This window comes from Antennarius striatus, chromosome 2, assembly GCF_040054535.1.
Source record: "Antennarius striatus isolate MH-2024 chromosome 2, ASM4005453v1, whole genome shotgun sequence".
In the NCBI taxonomy this organism is placed as follows: domain Eukaryota; kingdom Metazoa; phylum Chordata; class Actinopteri; order Lophiiformes; family Antennariidae; genus Antennarius; species Antennarius striatus.
In genome coordinates, this window is record NC_090777.1 from 8,667,007 (window position 1) to 8,694,993 (window position 27,987).

Below are 27,987 nucleotides of genomic sequence, written 5' to 3' on the forward strand. Positions count from 1 at the left end.
CATAACATGTTGCGTTTTGATTTCCATATTCCTCTTCACCCATAATTATGAGGCGGTACACGGGTTAAACATCCATAACTTTTATTTGGGGAGTCTTCTCAGCCGCAGTGGCACACACTCACAGCAACGCTACAACACACCAAATTAGTGGCTCATCACCTAGAGTGACACCCGCCAAAAAATCAGGTATCCCATCTGACGTAAACAAACGGCAATGTAAAGTCCGTTACTGTCGTAAAACTAAACATAAATACAGCAGCTAATGAGAGCTTCCCCCAATATTATAATATAAATGTAATTAAAGATTAATGAGATCACATATCTTAACAGTACTGTTATAGGATGGGATCTGTGCAATAAGTCCAGCCATGAAATTTCCATCTATCCATCCATCCATTTTCTTGTAGACGAGACGAGACGACCGTAATTGTCTCATTTACAGTTATGCTGGAACATATCTGCTAAATGCAGGCTAGAGGCGGTGTATGCTCTGGACGCATTGCTGGTCCATCGAGGAGCCACATGAAAGACAAATATCCACACACATACACTCTCACACCGGGGGTTTTAGAACTCATCAATTCACCTACACTGCATGTTTTTGGAGGTGGGTGGAAGCCAACACTCAGTGTTCTCCCAAGGTCTGTATAGGTCTATCTGGGTTCTCCGGTTTCCTCCCACCTCCAAAAACATGCGTTACAGGTTAATTGGCCGTTCCAAATTGCCCGTAGGTACGAGTGTGTGCGTGCATTTGTCTGTGTCTGTGTGGTTCTGCGGTGCCGTGGCGTCTCCCCAAGAGTTTCCCTCGCCTCACACCCTTAGTCAGCTGGGACAGGCTCCAGCTCCCCGCCACTCTGGATGAAGCAGTAGAAAGATATTATGTACATATGATTTCTTTTAGATCTTCATTTGTAAATTCTTATTCTTTGTGTGTGTGGATGTATCCACGCTTTTTCTCTCACAAGGCTGGGAATTCACCTCTTGATGTCTGCCTGGATTATTTCATATGCAGTTTAGTTCAATTGAACGTAACCCTTGACTAGTGACAGTGAATACTTATTAGGCTGTAAATAAAGGATGGGGCTGTTTGTTAATGAGCTGTGCAGTCACTTTGGCTACACGCAGCTCTCAGATCACTCAGAAGAGGTACAGCTGCTTTCATTCATTAAAAGCCAGAATGATTTCCGGCTACTAACAGTTCTGTTAGTAGCCGTCTTCATCTGTTATAAAACTGGTTGTGTTCACTATGACTGGTGAGCCAAACATTACAGTAGCTTGAACAGCTAGGGAGGAGTTTTCAGTGTATATCTCTGAGCCAGGTGGTTGCCACACACTGCTACCTTAGCTTGAATGTGCACTCCACCTCGGGGATGACCATGCTCTTATCCGGGAGTGAACATGTCAATAAATCAAATATGGCTCAGGATACGTCGATCACTCTGTCAATCACGTTGGAGATGAAGTCAGGTCAGAAGATGATAGACACTTCAATAATACCGGAGTAAATTGTCCTTTTTTTTTTTTTTTAGATAAAAGATGTTATGAATTAATACTTTCTCACTATGGATTTCAAAAAAATATGTTTTTTGATGCAGGAAGCATTTGTTTCCAGATTTTAGGAGTTGGTAGGGTTAGGGAAGACCACTATGTATATGTAGCGACCTGAAAAAATGTGTGTTTCATAATAGGATCCTTTTAACGTACATCGAGCTGACGTGAGATTACTGACTTGACAAAGACAGATTTTCCAATCACCGAGTCTCAGTACACTGGAAGGATGTTTGGATGCTTCAGAAATTTTCAATAATAATGCACTCTTTATTCAAGCCTTTTGCAATGGATGCCTTTGTTGCAAGAATCTAAAGCACCACAAGATGGCAGCTCTGCCCCACTACCATGTTTCCAATGTAACGGTACTGTGCTCGTGAAATCAAAGAAAACTTTTAGTTCAAAATGTTCCAAGTAAGAAAATCGATTATGTATGTAAAACTAAAAACTTAATCTTTTCATGCCATAATATAAATATTACGAGATGTATTCTAACATAACATTGCAGTAGTAAGAAAGATAATGATCAGAACTGTTCCTTTACTCACGAGGTAAAAAACAAACATAACCCCCCCCAGCATTTACAGAAGTTTAAACTGAGCATTATGTTATTGGATTTAATAACTAGATCTACTTTTTCTAAGTCCTAACCTGCTATTACTCTTGTTAAATATGTGTTAGCTAAATTGTGTACCTCCATTTCAAAGGAACATTTCGATCCTATAACAGGCACTTTGTGGATACTTGCTTTTACTATACATGTATACAGTGGATATAAAAAAAGTCTACACACCCCTGTTCAAATGTTAGGTTTTCGTAATGTAAAAAAACTAAATCAAGACAAATGGTTTCACAACTTTTTCCACCTTCAATTAGACCTTTAAATAGTACAAGGCAATTGAAAAACAAACTGAAACCTTTAAGAAAAAAACCTAAATTGAAAAACTTCTAATCTGGTTGCATAAATATGCACAGCCTGAAACTAATACTTTGTTGCAGCACCTTTGACTTTTATTACAGCACTCAGTCTTTTTTGTTGGAGTCTATCAGCGTGGCACATCTTGAGGTGGCAACATTTGCCCACTTTTTTTGCAAAACTGCTCCAAATCTTTCAGATTGTGAAGGCATTTCCTTTGCACAGCCCTTTTCAGATCACCCGAGATATTTGATGGGAATCAGGTCTGGATTCTGGCTGGGCCATTCCAAAACTTTAATCTTATTCCGGTGAAGCCATTCTTTTGTGGATTTGGATGTGTGCTTTGGGTCATGGTTGTGCTGAAACATGGTTGTGCTGAAACATGAAATTCATCTTCATCTTCAGCTTTCTAACAGAGGCCAGAAAGTTTTTTGCCAGCACTGACTGGTATTTGGAACTGTTCATAATCCCCTCCACTCTGACTAAGGCCCGAGTTTCAGCAGAAGAAAAACAGCCCCCAAGCCTGATGCTGCCACTACCACGCTTCAATGTAGGTATGGTGTTATTTTGATGTTTTTGCGCCAAACATACGTTTTGGAATTATGTCCAAAAAGTTCAACCTTGGTTTCATCAGACCAACATATTTTGCCACAAGTGTTTGGGAGACTGCAGATGTCTTCTTGCAAAATGCAGCCGGGCTCGGCTGCACCTTACCCCATAGCCCACACATGAAAAAAATGGGAGATTGTTGTAGCACGCACTATACATCTAGTACTTGCCAGATATTTCTGCAACTCCTTCAGAGTAGCTGGTGGCCTCTTGGTAGCCTCTGACTAGTTATCTTCTTCTTATCATCAATTTTGGACAGACATCCTGTTCATGGTAATGTCACTGTTGTGCCATACTTTCTTCACTTGATGATGATGGTTTTTACCGTGTTTTAATTTTTTAATTTAACAGTTATAATGACAATATAAGCCTGGCTGCTGTGTTAGATTGTCTCAACGATGTCAACTGTTGGATGGCCCAAAACTTTCTTCAGCTCAATAACTCCAAATCTGAAATCATACTGTTCACTCCTCCAAACTCCATCAGTCCCATTGAAAATAGCCTTGGTCCCCTGTCCGTTAACGTTAAATCCGCTGCCACAAATCTAGGAGTAATATTCGATTCAGACCTCAACTTCAAATCTCATATCAATAAAGTTGTCCAGTCCTGCCATCTTCAGTTAAGAATAATCTCCAAAATCAAACCCATGCTCCCACATTCTGACTTAGAAAAAGTAATTCATGCATTCATCTTCTCCAGACTCGATTATTGTAACTCACTCCTCTCTGACATCAACCATAAATCACTCTCCCACCTCCAACTGGTCCAGAATGCAGCAGCTAGGCTTCTTACTGGTTTTAACAGGCGACATCACATTACCCCAATCCTGGCTTCCCTCCATTGGCTCTCTGTGCGTTTTAGAATTGATTTTAAGATTTTGCTGATCACTTTTAAAGCCCATCTGGGTCTGGCCCCGAGTAACATAGTGGAAATGTTGACCCCATACGAGCCAGTATGCAGCCTTAGATCCTTGGGTGGGGCCCTTCTGTCGATTCCAAAGTCGAGCCTTAAATCTAAAGGCGACCGTGCCTTTTCCATACGGGCCCCTCGACTTTGGAACGACCTGCCTGAGGAGATAAGGCGTGCAGAATCAGTGACATCTTTTAAATCTCTTCTTAAAACCCATTTTTATAGACCTGCCTTTATGTGATGTCTTTTACTTTTATTTTTTATTCATTTTTATTTATTCTTTTAGTCTTTTATTTTAAGCGTTTATTCTTGTCATTAGGCAATGCTGTCTTTTTATCCTTCTATTCTTTTGTTTCCAAGTATTAAACACAAAAGAATAGTTCTATTGCTTTTATTGTTCTTATCTCTTCTACCATTCTGTCTTAATTCCTGTTCTGGTGTGTTTTGCTTAACTTTACCTCAATTTTAGCTTAATTTTGTCCTGTTTATGTTTGGCCTCACTGTTTTGGCTCTTTGTTGTCATACGTATCCTGCTTTTGCCTTGTTTGTCAAAGCACTTTGTAAACTTTTGTTTTTAAAGGTGCTATATAAATATAATTATGATTATTATGATTATAATCCCCGAAGGGAAATTAAGAACGCACTCTCTAGTTTTTGTTCATCAGTCAAATCACACACATGCATATTAGCAGTGGATATCAGTGGATATGTATAATTTCCTCAGGGATTATTAAAGTATCTATATTAGCGTGTACAGGCCCCCTGTAATACACACAACCACACACAAAGGGGCCTGTAGGCATGCAAGGGAAGTAGAGTGGCAGGCAGCTCCTTCTTGGTGCGCCTCAAATGAGCAATTTGTAAAGGGGACGGCACCTTGCTCAAGGATGCCTCGGCAGGTGAACTGACACCTCCCACTGTCAGCTAACCTCCGGGTATTTTTTTGGGCGGGAGCAGGAATTGCATCGCCGATCTACCGCCCGATCTACCACTGAGCCACCCCCACCCATTCAATGGTATATTTCTTTGGAAATTCTTTAGCCTTCCCCTGGTGGATGTCTTTGAATAATAAGATCCTTCCGACACTTTGGAAGCTCTCTGTGGACCATGGTTTGTGCTGGAAGATGTGGCTACAAATGTCAGGAAAAACTTAATAGAACAGCTGAACTTTATTTAGGATTGATCAGAGGAACCTTCATTGGTGACAGGTGAGTGCTGACACAAGTTAATAATGAGTTTGAATGTTACTGGTCCAATCTGAACACAGCCACAACCCCAGTGATGACAGGGTGTGCACACTTATGCAACCACATAACCTCAGTTGTTTTTACTATTTTTACTCAACCTACCTGACAGATTTTGATTTGTTTTTCAGTTGGGCTGTACAGGTTATAGGTCATAATAAAGTTAGGAAAAAGTTGTGGAAATATATGTCTTGATGTCATTTTTTACATCATAAAAGCCTGGCATTAGAACAGGGGTGTGTAGACATTTTTATATCCACTGTACATGGTAAAACTATCTTAACAATAGAAAACTTAGGTTTAGCTGTATTTGACAAATTCAAGAAGTGATCTTTTTTTTTGTTTACTTTAGTAATCCATCAATCAATCAACTTTTATTTAAATAGCGCTTAATCACATCTGAGGACTGTCTAATTACATTTCGCTTCAAAGCAGTGATGCATTGTAATTGTCAGCACATCAGTTCATCCATTAGTCCACAAAATATCTTCGCAATCGTTGCAGGTAGAAAGATGAAAAAAAAAGCACATTACTCGGGTGACACAGGGGATGAAAATGAGATGATGACCTTGACCTTGAGAGAACTAGGTCACGGTCAAATTTTTAACTTTTGTACTCTCAGGAACTGGTTAGAAAGAGGAGGGACAAAACCAGTGTCAGTAAGACCGTAGATCAAAGCTAATGCTTTGATCTACGTAGGTCAGAGCACTAGCTTTGATCTTTGACCTATGCAAGTAGGTCAGGGTAAAATTTTGAATTCAGGAATGTCACAGGATGTTGAAATCTCTGACTGCATTGGTTCTAGTTTATATTGTAAGACCAACAAAGGACAATAAACATTCATACAAGGAATGGATTGTCCAGCACAGCCACTCCAGCTGATACACCTCCATCTGCATGTTCTGAGTTCTTGGTCCTCAGCAGATGACCCACACATTCATTCATCACCATATGTCCACTTTGTCTGTAATGAAACAATGAGAAATGATTAGTAAATTTCGTAACACCAATAATATATCCTAGTGGCTGAATATTTCCTTTTATCAACTGCGTCACTCAACTATCTGCTGCTGAGCAGGAAAATAAAGAAAAGCAAAAATGACACAGACCTGCTGACCAGGAAATGTCCCAACAGGTTTTATAATGTAAGAAAACAAGTATGTGCTAAAGCTTAAAATGACCAAAGACAGCAGGTAGAGCAGTAAATCATAAATTATCACGTGATTGGTTTCATATTAGAAATTACAACTTAATAAACTACTGAATTATTAATGTTAATTATTAATTATATTTATAGATTAGGGAAGGAAAATTATTTTCACAATTCTCAGACAGTTCGTAGCACCACAGTCTCCAAAAACACCACTTACAGTACATTTACCTGTAAGTCCTAAAAGAGATGGCATTTAAACTGAAAAGGTGCTTCTTGTAAAATACCTTGGATGATGTGTTTAAATTCTTGTATTGTGCTGACAGAGAATATTAAATCATCTTAATAATTGTATTTGTATCCTTTAAAAATTGCATACAGCTCTAAGAGCTCACAAAGCAGATCCAAGATAACATTATACCTAAAGTCAAACAGTGATAGATACCTGACATAAACACCAAACACTCCCAATTCACTCAGACAGTTAGTGACTTTTGGAGTGGCGCCTCTTCTCAGGAGGATGTTCTTCACAGGAATGGGTTGGATTTTATCCATGAGAATATAGGCCATCCTTTCTGGGCTGTCCTTCAGTCTTTGCAAGACTTCAGATATCTCTGATCCATAGATGTTGTTACCTGGAATACAATTCAAAGTCCTCATGATCACATACAAAGCTCTCCACTGTAGACTAAAAATCCTCCTCTTTGATAGAGCCTACAATTAGAAATAACACACAATCCACTAGATATGCTGCTCTAGACCTAGGCTGCTGAGGGTACTTTTCTCCGTCTCTCCCGTTAAAGGGAGATACTCTGGAACTTCTGTCACTTTTCTTTATCTATGTTCCTAGAATTTATTATTATTGTCAAATTACACTCTTTGTCCGCACAATACTGCTGCTGTCTTTGTGCCTCTGTTCCACAGGTGGAGAACGCGGATGGAAGACAGGATATCGAAAGGCCTGGAAAACCCGCCCCCAATTCAGCGACAGTGCACTATGGACATTAAACTCGAACTGGCTTTTCTGCCACTCTTTTTGTCTCTTTAACTTGACCCATCGCTTTCCCCAATGTATTTCTCTTTCCCAACCAACAGGTCAAGGCGGATGACCAACCTCCAGAGCCTGGGTCCTGCCCGGAGATTCTTCCTAAATGAGGGAGTTTTTCCCCGCCACCGTCGCTTATGCTTGCTCTGGAGGGCATTGTTGGCTTTCTATCTGTAAAGTGCTTCGAAATGTCTTCAGATGTGATTAAGCACTATATAAATAAAAGTTTATTGTTTGATGGATTACTAAAGTAAACAAAAAAAAAGATCACTTCTTGAATTTGTCAAATACAGCTAAACCTGTTTTCTATTGTTAAGATAGTTTTACCATGTACAGTGGATATAAAAATGTCTACACACCCCTGTTCTAATGCCAGGCTTTCATAATGTAAAAAATGACATCAAGACATACAGTATATTTCCACAACTTTTTCCTAACTTTATTATGACCTATAACCTGTACAGCCCAACTGAAAAACAAATCAAAATCTGTCAGGTAGGTTGAGTAAAAATAGTAAAAACAACTGAGGTTATGTGGTTGCATAAGTGTGCACACCCTGTCATCACTGGGGTTGTGGCTGTGTTCAGATTGGACCAGTAACATTCAAACTCATTATTAACTGGTGTCAGCACTCACCTGTCACCAATGAAGGTTCCTCTGATCAACCCTAAATAAAGTTCAGCTGTTCTATTAAGTTTTTCTTGACATATTTGTAGCCACATCTTCCAGCACAAACCATGGTCCACAGAGAGCTTCCAAATTGTCAGAAGGATCTTATTATTCAAAGACATCCACCGGGGGAAGGCTAAAAAATAATTTCCAAAGAATTAAATATACCATGAATCACGGTGAAGACCATCCTCAACAAGTGGAGAAAATATCCAAAAATATATGGCACAACACTGACATTACCACAAACAGGACGTCTGTCCAAAGAAAAAGAAGTATACTTTTATTGATCCCCTCAAGGGGAAATTACAAAGTCACTTGGTTAGTTGACAAGTATACAGGCCCCCTGAACACAGCACACAAGGGGGCCTGTAAGCATGCAGCTAGTACAATCACATTAAACTACACACATCAGGGAGGCAGAGTGACGGGCAGCGGTTTCGGAACACGCCCCAATTTTGAGCAGCTTGTAGGGGGGACGGCGCCTTGCTCAAGGGCACCGCGCTCAAGGGCGCCTCGGCAGTGGCTGGGAGGTGAGCTGACACCTTCCACTGTCAGCTCACACTGCTGGTGATATCATGGCAGGAGCGGGATTCGATCCGCCGCTGAGCCACTGCCGCCCCAAAAATTGATGATAAGACGAGAAGAAAACTAGTCCGAGAGGCTACCAAGAGTCCGACGGCTACTCTGAAGGAGTTGCAAAAATATCTGGCAATTACTGGCTGTACAGTGCATGTGACAACAATCTTCCATGTTCTTCATATGTCTGGGCTATGGGGTAGGGTGTCAAGACGGAAGCCTTATCTAACAAAGTGGAGGGAACTATGAACAGTTCTAAATACCAGTCAGCATTGCACAAAACCTTCGGGCCTCTGTTAGAAAGCTGACGATGAAGAGGAATTTCATGTTTCAGCACGACGATGATCCAAAGCACACATCCAAATCCACAAAACAATGGCTTCACCGTAATGAGATTAAAGTTTAGGAATGGCCCAGCTGGAGTCCAGACCCGAATCCCATCGAACATCCATGGGGTGATTCAAAGATTTGGAACAGTTTTGCAAAGAAGAGTGGGCAAATATTACCACCTCGAGATTTGCCACACTGATAGACTCCTACCCCAAAAGACTGAGTGCTATAATAAAATCCAAAGGTACTGCAACAAAGTATTAATTTGAGGATGTGCATATTTACATCACAAAAACCTAGCATTAGGACAGGGGTGTGTAGATTTTTTATATCCACTGTACAAAATCTTAATATCTGTTACCAATTGTATCTGTGACAGTTATACAAATTTCCAGTTTTAATGGTTCAAGAAATGGTGATCAGTGTGACATTGTATATTGGACCGTACCTCCTCCCTCTCGCTGGGGCTTAAGGACAAATCGTTCCGGAGCTGCCAAAGCCATCTCTACTGTTTTGTCACCCTCTGGGCCCTAAAGACAATGAGAACAAAGAGAGAAAAAAAATTCTACTAGACCATCAAATTACAATAATTTGAGTTCAGTATTTTTCGTTGTCTTACAAAACTTCCAAACAGTACATCATTTTTTAAAAACTTCTACATTTATTCCGTGGTGCATTGACATTGTACCCGGGGTGCTCCCTTCCTCACACCCCCAGTTGGCTGGGATAGACTCCAGCACACCTCTCCCTAGTACAAAATTCAAACTGTTAACACGTGCTCCTCTACTCAGTGTTTCATGGAAAACAAGGTGGGGGAGCTTTACACACGGGAACACTAGAGAGGGAGTTGCACCTGTTAAGTGGATGCGCAATGGCGGACCTGTGTTGCTCACGTCAAGAGCAAATAAAGTCCTGTTAATGGAATATAAACATTGTGTTTATTAAGTCCAACATTGGTACGAGGGTTGGAAAAATGAAGTCAGCGTCTGGAGATGAGTCATGGAGCTGGATAAAAAACAGGCGCTCGCGGTGGCTTTGGCGCTTGAAGGACGAGTGCGAGAGAAGGCCATGGAAATACCTGTAGACAAACTGGACAGTGATGAAGGTATGACCAAATTGTTAACAAGGCTGGACGCTGTGTTCCTAAAGGAAGAGAAAGACCGAACTTACAAGGCATACTTCTATTTTGATGGTGTTTCTAAAGACAGTGCTATGTTGGCAGACTACATCATTGATTTCGAACAGAGATACAATCGGATGAGAAAGTATAACATGACGTTGCCTGACGCAGTTTTAGCTTTTAAACTGTTTGGACACAGCATGTCTAGATGAGAAGAGCAGGAAACTGGTGTTGACTGTGTGCAGAGAGCTGACGTTCATCTCCACGAAATCAGCGCTGAAGAGGATTTTGGAGAGAAAACATAAGGCACGCTAAACGGAATACAAGTGAACCAGGACATGGCGTTCTTCACAGAGCCAAGACCACCTAGCAAGGGCAAGTGGAATAATGTTACGTTACAAAGTGGACAACAAAAACAGCTGTTACCAGGTATTAATCTACTGGATACATTTGGAAAGAGATCAAGATGTGCCATTTGTCAGAGCACTTATCATTGGGCTAAGGACTGTCCCCACAGGAAGACTGAACAAGTAAAAATCAGTGAAGATTTAAACGTCGAGGAATGCAACATCACATTGTTTACAGAGGGCTCCAAATTTGACTCAGAAATTTCTTTAACAGATTAACTGGGGCCAGCTATTATTGACACTGCTTGTACTCGTACAGTATGTGGGGAGAAGTGGCTCGAGAATTATAAGGAAGACCTCAGCCAAGATCAAGGAAGTCAGCTGCTGCAAGGTGAAGTACACAATTGCAGACCATTTTGTTTTGGAGAAGGAAATGTAGTATATTCAACCAGAAATGTGAAACTACCGGCTAAATAGCACAGACAAAATGCAATTTTGAATTTGAAGTGGTTAATATTCCATTGCTGCCAAGTAAAACATCCCAAAAAAGACAGGAACTGTTTTGGACATTAAAAAAGACAGGGCGGAGATGTTCAAGCAGTCAGTACGTCTTGAGTTTACTAGTTCTGGGCACTACTGTGTGTACATTAGAGTCAAGCAATGCCACAGATAGTGAACAAATACATTGAACAAAATACAGATTATGAACAGGACAATACCAATGACAAGGAGGTGAATACAGGAAAATTGATGCATTCTCCCACAACTGAAGGCGACACAAATTGAAACAGAGCACCGTGTATCTACTGACACGGTGTCTTCTGCTGCTGTTGAGCTAAAGAAAGGACAGGTCGTAACATTTAAGAACAAAAATGTTGACGTTCAACATAAAGCAAGACTTTTAGGCAGAGCAGGCAAAGCTACAGGGAAACACAAAAACTAGTATAACCTGCAATGTATTGAACCTGATGGCAGTGATGGGCAAAAGGAGTCAGTTGACATGTCATGTGTTGATAATCTCAACACTGAACCAGAAGAGGGTTAATGATGTACTTATAACAAAAGTCGACTCATTTGACTCAGCTAAACAGGATGGAATAAAGAGCTGGCAAAATAATGATGTTTTTGAGGAAGTTGAAGACGCTGGTCAGAAGTGTGTTTTTACCAGATGGGTCTGTAGTCTCAAATAAAGTTCCAAGGGTATTGTGCCCAAAACACGACTTGTAGCCAGAGGTTTTGAAGAAGTTTACATTGACGAATTACAGAAAGATTCTCCAACCTGTGCCTCAGAATCTCTTAGACTACCGTTAGCAGTCATTTGCCAAAATGTCCATTCCATCGACATCAAATCTGCATTCTTACAGGGTATGGAGCCGTCATGAGACATTTTTGTTTGCCTTCTACCTGAAAAAGGGAGTGATAGTGTACTGTGGAAACTTAAGAAATATGTACTGTATATGGTCTAGCAGATACATTGCTTTATTGGTACAACAATGTGAAAGAAATTATGATGACCTCAGATGGTAAAATGTCACAGGTTGATACAGCAGTTTTTTATTGGCTAGATGAACAGTTTAAGATTAGTGGAGTACAGTGCGCCCTCACGCATCCGCGCATCAATGCGCTCGACTTTACCTCATCACGGATTTTTGGTAGATAGTCACATGATACCGTACGCGCATTCTATTGGCTGACGACATCCGGAAGTGCGACACATTTGGTGAATCTCGGACTTCCGTGAGACACAAAAGTGCTTTAAATAGTCGATAAGAGTGTGGGAAAAGGTAAGACAGATAGAAGGTGGTTTAATATCAGTATGGGTAGGGTTCATAAACATTTAAATTACCGTAAATAATATAGTCTGTCACTATATCACGGCATTTGTTATTTTCATGTGGGTCCCTGGAAAACATTAATCGCGAGTAACAAGGGCGCACTGTACTTGCTTGTTATGTTAATGTTTTTATTCGGGCAGGCTCAAGACTTCTCATCAAATGTGATCCCTTTATTGAAGTCTGCGCCCCATATTGGACGTGAGGAGCATGGGACTTTCTGCTATGTGGGTATATATTTTGCTACTGTTGAGTCGGTAGTTCCGGTACATCAGAACAGCAACATTGAAAACCTGCAGCCACTTCGTATGCAGGAAACATGCTTCATGCAGACTAATACACCTCTTAGTGATACTGAAAAAGAACAGCTGGAGTCAAAAATAGGTCAGATATTATGGATTGCTAAGCGGACCAGACCACTTGTCATGTTTGACGCCTGTAGTTTGGCATCAACCATAAAAAAAATTCTACAGTACAGTCAATTTGTGAAGTGAATAAAGTTGTCCGTAAGCTTCAGTCAGAGAGAGTGACCATCAAGTTTGAGCATTTGGGAAACAATGATGCTCTGAACCTGGTTGTTATCAGTGACGCTTCACTTAGTAATCTTCCACATGGAGTAACACAGGGAGGAAATTTAATTACTCCTGTGGGAGAAGAGGGAACGTTTTCTCCTCTATGTTGGCAATCAAAGAAAATTTGACATGTGGTGAGGAGCACTCTTGCAGGAGAAACTCTTGCTATGTCAGACGGAATAGATAAAGCTATTTTTTTCGCAACCCTGCTTACAGAGCTCACCACTGGAAACACCAAGTTAGATGCCATTCGATTGGTCTGTGTGAGTGATAATCGCTGCCTGTTTGATGCCCTTAAGTCCACGAAACATGTCCTTTTGGAGATAAGTGGAATTAAGGAGCTCATGCAAAGAGAGCAAGTTAAAGAGGTTCTTCGTCAGATAAAAAAACTCAGCTTGCTGACTGACAAAAAAAAAAGCTCTGGTGTTTGTGAAAGCGCTGGAAGAAGGACTGTGGAAAATGTGAAGAATGTGTGCTTGGATTGATCATTAGAAAGAGCACAGGTACTTGTAAATGTGCTGAAGAAATACTTTTGTTAAATTTATTTTATTTAAATGTTCAGGGGTTACATTAGCAGCAAATTTTTGTTTGTTAGAAGATGTTAGAAGATTTTGCAATGTAAAAAAAGCATAATTATTGTATTTTCCGCACTATAAGGCGCACCTAAAAGCCTAAAATTTTCTCATAAACCCGTAGTGCGCCTTATAATCCGGTGCGTCTTATATATGGATTAATATTCATATTAATATTGGTTAAAAACATGATCGCTGAAAAAAAGCCGGCAGTCTGGCCGCCACTCCGCCACCAGAGGAGCCCCCTCACAAGGCACTCGGGCCCACGCCCCCTTACAACAGTAGTCAAGGGGCGTTACCGAAGTCCCGGCTCTGACTGAGCTGCTCTCAGACGGTAGAGCAGACTGTAGGAGCACCGGTGATTACGTAGCAAAACATAAGGAACTTTCAACAATTCTATTAATAACGTTTGACTGACTGACTGATCTCAGTATTTCCTAACTATGTGGCATCGGAAATAACCCACTTTAAAGTTAATTGGTCTTAAAAATGCCATTGTGCTGTCATCTGGAATCTAGTGACGGTCCATTCTATTAGTTAGCGGAAACACACGGAGAAACTAGCATAAAGGTGAATGAAAGATCCTCAAAGCTGAACTTCCAGCCTTTTCTGAAATTTTAAGAGCGGAGTCACTGCTAGACAAAGGTGTCTGGTGTGCTGCAATTGATTTACAAATGTAGTTGATAGCTCTGGGCGGGCGGCGGAGAGGCGCATTCAGGCCAGTGTATTCTGTCTGCAGCGACGTGCTGTGAGATTCACGGCGGTGAGACACCGACGTTAAAGTCAGTTCTGGGAGTAAAACAGCGTCATATTTGCCGGTAAATTAGCAGCCTGATATCAAAAACTAGTTAAAAAATTGTTTAGGACACACTGCAGCAAATAGCTGCACCTCACCTCCGACTGGACTACCGATCGATCGAAACAATATTTAATTAATAAACGAAGACGAACGTCGTAGCTTAAATATCTGCTTTGAACTTCAGATCACGAAATAATCCTCTCTGTTTGCACTGACTGCACTCGTAATGAATTTAACCAGTTTTTAATGTCAGGTTTTTTTAATATGCATGTTGACTTCCTTCTAAGATGGCAAAGCGATCAAGTGATCAGGTTTCCTTGATGAGGCTCAGACTGGCTTATTGACGTAACAATAGGGGCCATTCAAAGGTAGTCAGGAAGTCATGAATGCAATCATGACTGCCTGAGCAGCGCGGCTCTATCTAGTGGACGGATTGCGCAACTACAGCCGCTGCAGTTTATCAAATAAATTTTATTCATTCATTCATCTTACAACCCGCTTAATCCGCTAATGCAGGTCACGGGGTAGCCAGTGCCTATCCTGGCAGTCTCAGGGCGTGAGGCGGGGGACACTCCGGGCACGACGCCAGTGTACCGCGGAGCCACACAGAAACAAACAATCATTCACACACACACTCACTCCTATGGTCAATTTGGGACCGGCCAATTAACCTGAAGCGCATGCTTTTGGAGGTGGGAGGAAGCCGGAGAACCCGGAGAGAACCCACGCAGACACGGAGAGAGCATGCGAACTCCGCACAGAGTGGGACTCGAACCCGGGTCCGCCGTGTTCTGAGGCAGCAGCGCTAACCACTGCGCCACCGTGCACCGTTAAATATATTTTTTATTGTGTTTGTTTTTATTGTGTTTATAATCCGGTGCGCCTTATATATGAAATAAATTATACAACAAATTATTGAGGGTGCGCCTTATAGTCCAGTGCGCCTTATAGTGCAGAAAATACTGTGTGTGTATATATATACTGTATATTTCTATTTAATAGTACACAAGATTGTTAACATGTTGCTCCTCTACTCGGTGTTTTATGGTAAACAAGGTGGGGGGGGCATTACAAATGGGAACACTGGAGCGGGAGTTGCAACTGTTAAGTGGATGTGCAATGGCAGACCTGTATTGCTCACGTCAAGAGCCAACAAAGCTCTGTTAAATATACAGTAAATGTCATGTTTATTAAGTCTAACACAAATAACTGTCAAACACAGTATTTTCTTACCATATCAAGAGCGTAGAGGCCAGTGAATGTTGCTCTGATCTGTTCCACTACTTGGGGCTGGTCTGGGAAGAATCTTTCCAGAACTCCAGGTCTGGCCAGTACCTGCTGGACCTTCTTGGTTCCGGCCAGGTGGGTGCCGATGTCAGGACATTTCACGGCCAGAGAGCGCTCCATCATAAGACGAGCATCCCAAGACTAAAACGAAAACGACCAAAATCTGATCAATCTGTTCAATTCTTGATACATTTTCTGTTTGATCCCAGCATTTCCGCGTAGTTTCTGAGGAAGCTTACCCAAAAATAAATGTTCTTAGTAGCCTGGTATATTGTAAGCAAAAAACCCACTTCCAAAAATGTTATGACACTGTGCAGAATGTAAATAAGCAATAAATGATTTAAAATTCATTAAAAGCCCATAAAGTATGTAATTAAAAATAGTACAAAAGCATTTCAAATGTTGAAACAGAAAAGTGTAATTGTTTGAAAATGATTTCCTCATTTAGAATCATAAGCCGGGAACACATTTAAAAAAGCTGGGATGGGATGTGTCTACTTTTTTTTTTTTTTTTTTTACCCTTTTCAAGAAGGGGGACCAGAGAGTTTTCTCCAACTAAAGGGGAATCGCACTCCTCAGCTTCTCGGTGAAAGTCTGTTCCAGCTTACTGGAGAGGACGATTAGGTCAATAGTCAAATCTCAGATTCGGCAGGAATGCTGTGGTTTTCGTCCAGGCCCTGGAACAACAGACCAGTTCTACAGACTCTTCAAGTACTCGAGGGTTTGTGGGAGTTTGCCCAACAAGTCCCTATGTGCTTTGTGGGACCAGAGAAGGTAATCCAGTGCATCCCTCATAGTATATTGTGGGGAGTGTTTCGGGGGTACAGTGCTCCCTTGTTAACCTTGGATAATGTGTTCCAGGAACAACATGCAAATAATGAATGCCGAGATATAGCGACAACCTATTTATATTATTATTTACAGTAATTTAAACGTTTATGAACCCTCCCCATACTGATATTAAACCACGTTCTATCTGTATTACCTTTTCCCACACTCTTATCGACTGTTTAAAGCAATTTTGTGTCTCATAGAAGTGTGTTGCATTCTGAGACTCATAGAACGTAGCGCACTTCCGGATGCCCTCAGCCATTAGAATGCATGTACGATATCACATGACTACCTACCAAAAATCCGTGATGAGGTGAAGTTGGAAGTGTTGACACACAAATGCACAAGAGCGCACTGTATTAGGTACAGGGATCCGACAGGCCTTTACTTGGTTTGCATTGCCTGCAGTAAGTCAGCCCTGTTGCAGGTGCATGTTGGACTTCCACAGGGCTGCCCTTTATCCCCTGTTGTGTTCATAATCTTTATGGACAGAAATTTTGGGCGCAGCCAGGGGCCGGAGGGAGTCCGGTATGGGGACTAAAGAATTTCATCTCTGCATTTTGAGGATGATGCAGTCCTGTTTGCCTCAGGAAACCTGGACCTTCAGCTTTTACTGGGGAAGTTATCAGCCAAGTGCAACACCAGTAAGATGAAGATCAGCACCTCAAATCCAAGGCCATGGTTCTTGACCAAAATAAGGTGGTCTGATCTCTCTAGGTTGGTTTTCTGACATGTCAGTGCAACTGAGTATTTTTGATAAGTGACAAAATTATTAGTGTGATTACTGTGTGAAGAAGTGGAATAGCATTCAAGTGTTCACTAATTCTTTCAGCTCATTGGTACTTAAAACTAGGCATCATTTATCATAATAGTCTTACTTGTAGTTGGAAGCTCACCACACGGATAACTGGGCAATGTCTTTCTCCTCTTATTCCGTGGCGTTTTAAACAAGCATGTCTCAACAGAGCTTTCCTTCATTTCACAAAAGAATAGAGTATACTTTTCTGTTCATAATGCTGCTGAACAGTACCAAAATAAATGTATTCAAGATGATATAACCACTTTAAGATATACCTGGTGTCTCCTGTTTTTCATCGGTTTACTGTATTACCCTTATTTTTTTGTATGATTTAGACACTAAGAAGGGAAACATCAGGTCTTCAGTCTGAGATATTCTTGCTAAAAGGGATAAAAATAGTCATTATGGTCAGGGGTACGTACTTTTCATGCTGGTGACTTAAATATTGGATAATCTTTTTACATGATCAAACAAAGAGTACAGAGGCAAAAAAAACTGTCTAAGAATGTATTACTTTATATCTAATTTCACCTAAACTCTTAAAAAGAGAGGTGATTTCAACAGAGCTGTTAGTACTCTGCTACTATAACGATGACAAATGACTGAGATGAGAACCTGCTCAGAGCTGTAGTTCTGGGGCATGTAGCCATTCCTGAAGTAGACCACTGCAACCTCCTGGTCATTTCTGAGAAGTGAGTACAGGTGATCAGAATTATGATTACTGCAGTGCACTGTTATGTAACCCAGTCCACTACACGAAGACCAGTTTTACACAACATATTGTTAAAATTTTACCAACACAAGCAGACTTACACAAAAAGCCTCCTGTCCTGATCAAGGCAGCCCATCTTATAAATGTCTTCAAACTGCATTCGTTTTGTGGGAATGTTCCTGAAACACATAAAACAAAGCGTTTCATACAAAAAAACAGGTTTTAAATTCTACTGAAACGTCTGCACCTGAATGTACAATGCTTATATAACCCGCAGAAATTCCACAATAAAACAGTAAAATCAGACTTAATACCAAACACATGAAAACAAATGCATTGGTATTGACTACGTTGCACCCAACGTAGTCAAAAATCAAATTGGTGACGTAACAACTTTGTATTGGCAAATCATGGATTGCGCTGGGCGGGCACTACGAAGCCATAGATGATTGTTAGCAGACTAACTGGAGAAAGAAAGCTAACTAATCATGAGATTGGGAAAGGAGCTAATGTTAAAGGTAAAGGCACCTGTCAAAAGAGCAAGTGGAGAAGAAATTTCAGACAAGTGATAGTTCTGTTAGCTGACTACATGACCAGAACTGTATGTAGTTACTTTAAGACCGTTTTTGTCAGATGCAGCATTTTGGATACTAGACTGTTCGTGCCAGCCAGCTAGTTTCACTCAGAATTCGTTGCTGCTTTCTGTGTTGCTCCTGCTGTTTGGACTCTCTGCTGAAAAACATGAAAATTGTTGGAACAGATATGACACTCTAAAATTATGTTAACTGGGAAGTCGATGTAGTTATTTCTTCTCCAATCATAGCAGATGCCTTACGCGATATTGTTCAACAGCCATCTCTTCTAGTCTTTGCTCTCTCTCATTTTCCTCGTTCATCAACTCTTTCAAGTACTCTTTCCATCTTCCCATCAAACTACTGGCACCTGTCAATACACTTCCATCCCTATCCTTAATGACCTGCTGCACGTCCTTACCATCTCCGTCTCTGTCTTGCCAACCTGTATAGATCAGTCTCTCCCTTCTTACTGTCCAACCTAGCATACAAGTCATCATAAGCCCCTTGTTTGGCCTTTGCTACCTCTACTTTCACCTTACGCTGCATCTCCCTGTACTCCTGTCTACTCTCCTCAGTCCTCTAAGGCCTCGTCCACACGATGGCGGATTTTTTTGAAAACGCATCGAAAACGATTCGCGTCCACACGACAGCGTTTTCAAATAAATCTCCGTCCACACGTAAACGCATCAGTGCATTTTCGAAGATGGCTATAAGCATGCCAAAACATGTGGTGGCAGTATAGAGTCAAGTTTTATCCAATAGGAATCCTCCGTGTTTTGTTGTCACAAAACGCCTGCTAGAATGCTGCCATCAACAAGGTTCGTACATTCATCATGTTTGTACACACGGGCCCATAAATATGACGTCACAGCTGTTGTCGTCGCAGGCAAGATGTCAGCGTTTTAAAAAAGTTGCAGACACACCGTCCACACGACAACACAGACCCAGCGTTTTAAAAAAAAAATCAACCTATGACAGCGTTTTCAAAAAGTTGGGTTTTCGATTCCGGATATCTGCGTTGTCGTGTAGATGGAAGGCGTAAACGCAACAAAAAAGTTTCAAAAAGTTTTGGCATCGTGTGGACGGGGCCTCAGTGTCCCACTTCTTCTTAGCTAACCTCTTTCTCTGTATAAACTCCTGTACCTCCTCATTCCACCACCAAGTCTCCTGATCTACTTTCCTTCCAGATGACACACCAAGTGCTCTCTTACCCGTCTCCCTGATCACAATAGCTGTAGTTGTCCAGTCATCTGGAAGAACCTCCTGACCACCCAGAGCCTGTCCTAACTCCTTCCTAAAAGTCATGCAACACTCTTCCTTTTTTAGCTTCCACCATTTCTTCATCTTCCTCACCAACAGAGTCATCCTATACAGCACCATCCTATGCTGTTTGGCAACAGTTTCGCCTACCACTACTTTGCAGTCACTGATCTCCTTCAGGTTACACCGTCTACACAAGATGCAGTCTACCTGTGTGCTCCTACCTCGACTCTTATAGGTCACTCTATGTTCCTTCCTCTTCTGCAAGAAAGTATTCACTACAGCCATTTTCCATCCTTTTGGAAAAGTCAACTACCATCTGTTCTTCTGCATTCCTCTCCTGGATACCAAACCTGCCCATCACCGCCTCATCACCTCTGTTTCCTGCACTATGTCCGTTGATGTCTGCACCAATGACAACTCTCTCACTTCTAGGTATGCCCTGCATTACTTCATCAAAGTCGAACCAGAATTTCTCCTTCTCCTCCAGCTCACATCCTACCTGTGGAGCATACCCACTAACAACATTGAACATCACACCTTCGATTTCTAGCTTCAGACTCATCACTCTATCTAACACTATTTTTACCTCCAGGACATTCCTAACAAACTCCTCCTTCAAGATAACTCCTCCATTTCTCGTCCCATCTACACCATGACAGAACAACTTGAACCCTGCTCCTAGACTTCTAACCTTGCTACCTTTCCATCTGGTCTCCTGGACACACAGTATATCTACCTTCCTCCTCTGCATCATGTCAACCAACTCTACCTTTTCCTGTCATAGTTCCAACATTCAACGCCCCTACTCTCAGTCCTATACTCTTGGCGTTCCTCTTCTCTCATATTCTACAAACACACTTTCCTCCTCTCCTTCTTCAACCAAATGTAGTCCAATTACCACCGGCACCGATGGCGGTCGTTGTCTGGTATGGAAGTCATAGATTTGCTTTGCATGTTTGATTTGGCAAAAGTTTTACGTCGAATGCCCTTTCTGACAAAACCCTCTGTATTTATCTGGGCTTGGGACCGGCACAATAAGACACTGGCTTGTGCCCTCATGCAGCTACATTACCTCTTCCATAAATCATTCTCAACATATCGATGATCAAAGATGTTCACTTGGGACTTTTCCACCAAGAAAATGATGATTGCACTGTAAATAGAACAATTGTTCTGTTAAAGACATTTGTATATTAGAAAGTGAGAAATATTATTTCAAATCTTCAATATATACTTGATAGATTTCATATTATTCATTGTCAATCAGCTATTACCTATGAAATGTAACCTATCAAACCAATGCTATTTAATTTGGTGCACTTTCTTAATTCCTACCTATTCGATCCATAGAGCTCCCACGCTTTGGCTAAAGCCCTGGAAAGACCAGCAGCAGGGTTGTTGTCCAGGATGCGTTTACTGTCCTCCAGTCGACCAGCGACTTTAAGGACATGTCTGGTGAGATGAACAGTTTGTACACATCAAATAATTACTCTCTAGCCATGCTTTATCCAACCCTTCTTGATTCGCCTTGATTAAAGCACTTTTGTGTCCTGCTCAGTGGTACATACATCATTTCATTACCAGCTGGAAATATTTCATGATGAGCTTTTGTCACAGCACTAACAGCACTCATTATTTTTAATCACAACTTAAAAACCTGGCATTTATCAATTTATCACCCTTGTGGAGATAAAGTACCAATTGACTTACCGGTGTACATACGGTGTGCGTGATGCAAGACCTCCAAAACTGGCAGCAATAGTGTTGATTTCTATTTGCTTCAAAGACAGTGACCCATTGTCTCTTTGGTCCAGCATGTAATCAGACCGGTTGATACCTAAAGCAATAGACTGATAAGAAGGAAAAAAGGAGACTGCTAAGATCACTCTAAAGCAAATTAAATGTGACAAGATTGCAACATAAGGGTTTGCAGCGGATTTGAGGGAGCCACTACATAGTGAGCAACTTGTAAAAGACCTTTGATTATTTCCTGATTAGTGTTAGCTAGATAAGGTCCCTGTGTGTCTACAGTATGCATAGGAATTTGTGTTACGTAACTGAGAAAATGCGACAATAAACGCTGCTCAAAATCTGAGAAGTTGATCTCCATGGTTAAATTTTGCCCCTTTGTTTAGATGTACTCAGAAGTTCACGAAATGTCAGGAGGTTGTTTGTTTATCCTCCCATGGAGGTGAATTTAACAAAGGGGTTAGTTGGTTTGGTTGTTGGTTTGCTTGGTGGATCTGGATAAAGGGAAAGAAGGGTACTTTTTTATCACTTACCTCAAGATTAGACTTTCCTAACCATTTTGATTGATTGCATATCAATTACTAACAGATTTCAAAGAACCTCTGTAAACGAGTTGGACATGTACTGAAGAAGAGCCGAGCACATTTTGGAATAGATAGAGATACAAAGGCATCAATGTTTGAAGATAGATCCTGAAGAAAACAGACAAATTTATAATCCCATGTGATTCCCAGTTCTTGCGGTAGATGTTTTTGGTCAATGAGTGACATTTTAAAGGGACAGTAAAGTTAATTTTAAGTGACATGTGTTACTCATCATTATGAAAAATAGAAGAAAAAATAAATTTGATATGTGTAGCATCATCCGTTTGGTCAAAAAAGCTTAAAGTCTGCGCCGCAGCAGCTTCCACATTCAGTGGTCACGTGGGCGTCCTACGTCACTGGGGCCAAACAGAGCTTAGCAACCATAAGAAACAATGCAATTCTAGACGTGATTAACACCACAAATATCATGGTTACCTGCGTGGTAAACGGTTGTGTCAACAGAACAGCAAAAAGACGCGACTTTCAAATAAATTCACTGTGGAATTAATAACAACTAGAGTTGTTATTAATTCCACACAGTCCAATAGTAATAAATGGCGGTTAGCTCAATGCTGACATAATATGGACAATCCCATGGATGGGCTAGCGCGTTAGCATTTTTAGCGCGATACATTCCCAGAAGGTATTCTAAAGAATGACAGGTCCTTTTCTTCGTGTCTTTTTGCTGTTCTGTTGACACAACCGTTCACTGCGCAGGTAACCATGATACTTTTGGTGTTAATCGCGTCTAGAATTGCATTGTTTCTTATGGCTGCTAAGCTATGTTTGGCCCCAGTGACGTATGGCTCCCACGTGACCACTGAATGCAGAAGCTGCTGCGGCGCAGATTTTAAGCTTTTTTGACCAAATGGATGATGCTACACACATAAAATGTATTTTTTCTTCTATTTTTCATAATGATGAATAACAAATATGTCACTTAAAATTAACTTTACTGTCCCTTTAAGTGTTATATCATGAGGTGAGAGCTTTATGTGGAATGACGTAACGACTATTCCGAGCACTGTTTCGGTGTAAAAAAAAAACTTACACTGTTGATTGTGACTAAACAACTACGCCTCTGACACCACAACAAGCCAGAAAAAGCAAGGAGCAATAATTTGACAAAATGTTTTTCTCCAGTTCTAAAGATTGCAAAGTGACATACCGGAGCCCTTCCTTCTTTCAGGATTTGTTGATGGATCCTGAACAGCCTTGCAGTGAAATCATCCACCGCAATGGTGCTGTAAATCAAAACAGACACTTCATTTATTTCACTCAAATTGTAAAATCATATGATCTTGAACAACTTTGACCTTTTATGTATGCAAGACCTTGACACTGAACAGCACAAGGACATTTCCATCCAATGAATTTGCAGTGACTTATGCTACCTGGCTAAAGTCTCCTGAAGAAAGTCCACATCCTGGCTGATCTTGTCCACCAAAATGTTGTAGTGTGTTTGTACTGCCAGTGCCTGGTGGTAAATAGCCTTTGGCACAGCTGTGGGAAAGAGTGTGAATGGAGCATACACCACCAACTGAAAAATAAGGAAATAATGACTGAATTATTTGTCAAACTATATAAAAACAAGCAAGCGCTAAACACATGAGAAGGGAAAACAAGCTTTTGAGTTGTCAAAGCTTGATAACAATGTGCTCCACACCCTGCACTCTAACGCAGAACACATTCCTGACATGGCTTCACAATGCAATGCCTGGCCAGGCCTGTGAGAGGAAAAATGTTCCCTCTTACAGTTTGCAGCTTACTCTGTAAAATCACTCATGCATACAAATCCAAGATCATTAATGTAAATTCAAATGCTAACAAAACAACTCTCCCGGGTTTTGGGAACTACAGTCATTGAACCGCAGTTCAATGACTGTATGACTGACCAACTTCAACCACTCCCACAAGGTTAGATATCTTTATTATTAAACAGAGTTCTCATGATGAACCCAATGCAACTCAACATTTTGACCAGAACGGCTCATGGTGAGGCAACTTTCCACTAAGGTGCCAATTATAATTAAAAGGTTTGGAGCAGACAGGAAGTTAATTCATGTTATCAATAAATGAGTGAATACAAACAAGAAAACCAGTTTACTCAAACTTTATGCAAAGCAATTCACTGGGTATAATGGAATCATGCCAAAACCTCACATGGTAGCCATTTAGTTTACAAAGGTTTGTACAAAGTTCTCCTTCTTCTTCACCTCATATTAGGGCTTCTCAAATGATTACTTTAATGGGTGATTAGTCTACATACTTATGGTCATAACGATCTATCAAGTGGTTGAATTAGAACTATAGTATCGCATGTTGTGTTATAGTAACAAAATGAAAAATAAGACAAGGCACTTAAATGAACAGCTAATTTGTTTCATTTTAGAAAGACAGGTCTAAAAAGTAATTACAGAAAATAATTACACCTGGTTTCAAAAAAAGCATTTTCTGAAACACAAAGGCAGGTAAAGAATATTAAAAAATATATAATGTAAACCGAGCTATGTGGGTGGGGGGTGGGGGGTGTTGTTTAAGTGTTAAAGGAGATTCTGGTTGATTCTTTTTCTCTTGCTCACATTTTTCATAGATTAATATTATAATTAGGGATTATCTTTTTCATTTTTTAGCTTATTTTTGTCAGACATGTTGATATAAAAAACTTCACCCCTTCATCACATTTACAACATCAAGAGCAACATCCGAAAAAAAGGGCTGACGGGTAGAAGCCAATAGGCTTGTTAAATTCCCGTCCCCCAGACTCAACAAATATCTCTCTCATTACAATGTGTTGTCATATTGTAATGATGTCTTATTACCAAGCCTAAAGAAGTATTATGCTATGAGTTCAAGACTGGCTAATGAACATTTCTTTACGCTGCTGAAGAGATGCCCCTCCACCTGCGTTGTAATCAAATTAAAATTTGCATTCTTTATTAGGCTGGATTTTAGGCCCCAGGTGCTGTTGTGTGTCTGTGCGTCCGTTAGTAACAAGTGTAAGCGCATGTGAAAGACTAATTAATCAAACTATTTGCAAATTACATCCCTCAAAGCTTTTTATTAATCAAGAAAGTGTAATTATGAGTCTTTCTTTCCTTCCCCACATACAATGAATGTGTAATGATGATATGAGCTATCATGTCATTACTCTATTATTAAAATGGTCTTAAGATGCAACATCAAACACAGAGATGTTTTCTTTGTATATTGAGCGACTGAAAACATTAACATTAATACGACTGATTATTTTCAGATTTGTGCTATGCCGCTATAAGCAAAACAAAGTGCCACAAAGGTGTAGACCAGGGGTGTCAAACTCATTTTCACCGACGGCCACATCAGCATAATGGCTGACCTCGAAGAGCCAGACGTAACTTATACATGTTACAATGTAATGTAAAATAAACTTAAAATAAACTATCCTGAATGTTAAACAACTCTGAATTTATTACTTATACAAGTTACAGTTGCACGGAAAAAAATGTTTGTTTGTTGCAACATGAAACCCACATAGGTCCATCAATCAACGATCAAAATATCCAAGTGAATATAGTATTAATAACACCAGTCAGCTGAGATAGGCTCCAGCTGCCTGCCACAGCGGATGAGTGGTAGACAATGAAAGAACACCATGATCACAACTTAGGACATTAGTGTTAAAATGGGCTTAATTACTGCATTGTGGGAAATGTAGTTTTGCTCAAAACATACTTTTGACCTATTTATTTTTAGACACTCTGACCCTTAATGCTCTTGCGGGCCACATAAAATGATGTGGTGGGCCACATTTGGCCCCCGGGCCTCAAGTTTGACACATGTGGAGTAGACGGTAGAGGTTTAAACCAGCATGATAACTACCATGACAATAAAGTGACTTCTACAGTTCGGTCGGTCGGTCTGTCAGTCGGTCGGTCGGTCACAGACAGACAGACAGACAGACAGACAGACGTCACTTTGTTTCATGGTAGTTATCATGCTGGTAAAAATAACAATATAATCAACCAGCAGTCAAGTGACTACCATTGACGCTGTTTAAAAAAATAAAAATGGGCCAGGTGTTTTCTTCATGGTATATAAAGTGCAGTTTACGTTTTGTAATAATTAGCAGATTAATTAAAAGAAGAAAATAAACTGAATAAATAAATAATTGAAGTCTTTGTATCAGGTTGCTGAAGTGGTACATATAAAGACTGCCAGCAAATTAAATTCACCATTAAAGTACATCTTAATTATTTTTTTATATACTGTTGTGTTCCCCGAAGGGAAATTAAGAATGCACACGCTAGTATGTTAGCCCTCAATCAATCACAAGCGTGCATATTAGTGTGTACAGGCCCCTGTAATACACACAACCACGCACGATGGGGCCTGTAGGCATGCAACAGGAGATAGCGTGGCAGGCAGCCACTTTGTGGAGGGCCCAAATGAGCAACTTGTAAGGGGGATGGTGCCTTGTTCAAGGGCGCCTCGGCAGCGCTCCGGAGGGGAGCTGACACCTCCCACAATTGCTTATGGGCGGGAGCAGGAATTGAACCGCCGATCTTTTGAACATTGGACAACCCGCCCTACCACTGCGCCACTGTCGCCCCAAGCAAAGACAGAAATCTAAATTATTTCTTCTAAATACCTCTAAACATCTCTGATTAAACTCAGGAAATATTTGGAGTAAACCTAGACAATGTATATATGTATGAACCTAGATTTTGCGTGTGTGTATGTGTGTGTGTGTGTGTGTGTGTGGAGGGGACTTAAATGATAAGTGACCCTGCTTCGCTATTAATCAGAACGTTTTATGAAGCAGCCTGCCTGATGTAGAGATCATGAGATTAACTAGAATAAGCTTATTACATTACCGTATACATAAATATTCGAGCATATTTCATAGATAATAAATAGCCTCTGCATGTCATCTTAGAAAAACTTGCTTTTACAGTTCTCACCTCAGACAAGTTGGGAGTCTCTTGAATCCGCATTAGGACGCCCTGCAGAAGTGCTGTATCTTTTGCCACATCTGCCAATTCATTAATCAGTTTAGTATTCTTCAACATCTCATCTGGCATTGGCTGCGCCATTCTGATACACCTGAGATGTGACACACCATCAAGAACAGTAACAAAATAGTGTAGCATTTTAACACAACACAGGGAAAGCAGAGCACAACTTGTCCTCAAGTAAGGAGGTGAGTTTCTATAAAAGAGCTTGAAGTCATGCATGTTTGACCTTAAACAACATCAAAAAAATGAATAATAATTGTGTTTGATCTGACTCAATCTTCAGCAGGTTCCTGTTCCGAGTTTTAAATGTTCCGTGTGAAGTCTATTTTCTTCATTTGATTAAATAAATTGTACATAAATTACTCTGCACACTCTATAGGGCGAATACAGGAATCAACTCTATAAATGAGTATATGGACTGAGTGGAAGAAATGATAAGGTTAAAAAATGCTGATCATACAATTTATATCATCATTACTATGCAATGCAATGATCCTTATGCCTAATATAACTGTATATATCTAGTCTATCAACCGTGGATGAAAACAACGTTGATTAAATTCTATCATGTCATTTTTGTCTGACACAGGAGGTGTCACTAATAACAGCCAAAGTGTCCCAAAGCGGCGAAAGGTTGAAAAATCCTGTCAGACCGAGGGACATTCTCACTTCTACACATGAATCTAAGCTACACTTAGCAGCCGCATCACAACAGCAATACACATGTTAACAGGCTGTTAACACTGTTGTACTTCAATGAACAAATCCTCACTGACAATTAGTTTACCTGATTCCAACCTCGTCTCAAGTTCCCTTTTACTACACACGCCGTGTGCCGACAACCGACTCTTCTTCTTCTTTCTTCTTCTTTCTTCTTCTTTCTTCATTTAATGGCGGTTCGCAAACAACGTTCAGGTGCATACCGCCACCTACTGTACAAGAGTGTGTA

The 27,987-nt window shown here is 40.6% G+C and overlaps 1 protein-coding gene across 2 annotated transcripts; it reads right to left on the bottom strand.

Moving 5' to 3' along the window:
- Positions 1 to 313: 313 nt before the first annotated feature.
- On the bottom strand, positions 314 to 27,920 carry gss (glutathione synthetase). 2 transcript variants are annotated; one of them, XM_068331756.1, is made up of 13 exons: positions 27,826 to 27,920; positions 26,985 to 27,126; positions 23,436 to 23,581; positions 23,210 to 23,285; positions 21,419 to 21,558; positions 21,044 to 21,160; positions 20,781 to 20,861; positions 17,972 to 18,049; positions 17,774 to 17,843; positions 15,475 to 15,669; positions 9,448 to 9,529; positions 6,822 to 7,011; positions 5,133 to 6,190 (listed from the first exon to the last, which is right to left on the bottom strand). In XM_068331756.1, the coding sequence occupies exons 2-13, from the start codon at positions 27,114 to 27,116 to the stop codon at positions 6,067 to 6,069; spliced, it is 1,431 nt and encodes a 476-aa protein (XP_068187857.1). In that variant the 5' UTR covers positions 27,117 to 27,126; positions 27,826 to 27,920; the 3' UTR covers positions 5,133 to 6,066. The 2 variants fall into 2 exon arrangements, with proteins under 2 accessions (XP_068187865.1, XP_068187857.1); XM_068331764.1 differs by lacking the exons at positions 5,133 to 6,190; positions 6,822 to 7,011 and adding an exon at positions 314 to 854.
- Positions 27,921 to 27,987: the final 67 nt, after the last annotated feature.

What these genes read in the sequence shown, in the direction of transcription:
- gss (XM_068331756.1), bottom strand. Translation starts at nt 27,116, where the DNA reads ATGGCGCAGCCAATGCCAGATGAGATGTTGAAGAATACTAAACTGATT. An exon ending in CGCACACCGTATGTACACCG is followed by an intron (nt 21,161 to 21,418) that starts GTAAGTCAATTG and finishes TCATCTCACCAG; the next exon opens with ACATGTCCTTAAAGTCGCTG. An exon ending in GAGCTCTATGGATCGAATAG is followed by an intron (nt 20,862 to 21,043) that starts GTAGGAATTAAG and finishes TTCTATTTACAG; the next exon opens with TGCAATCATCATTTTCTTGG.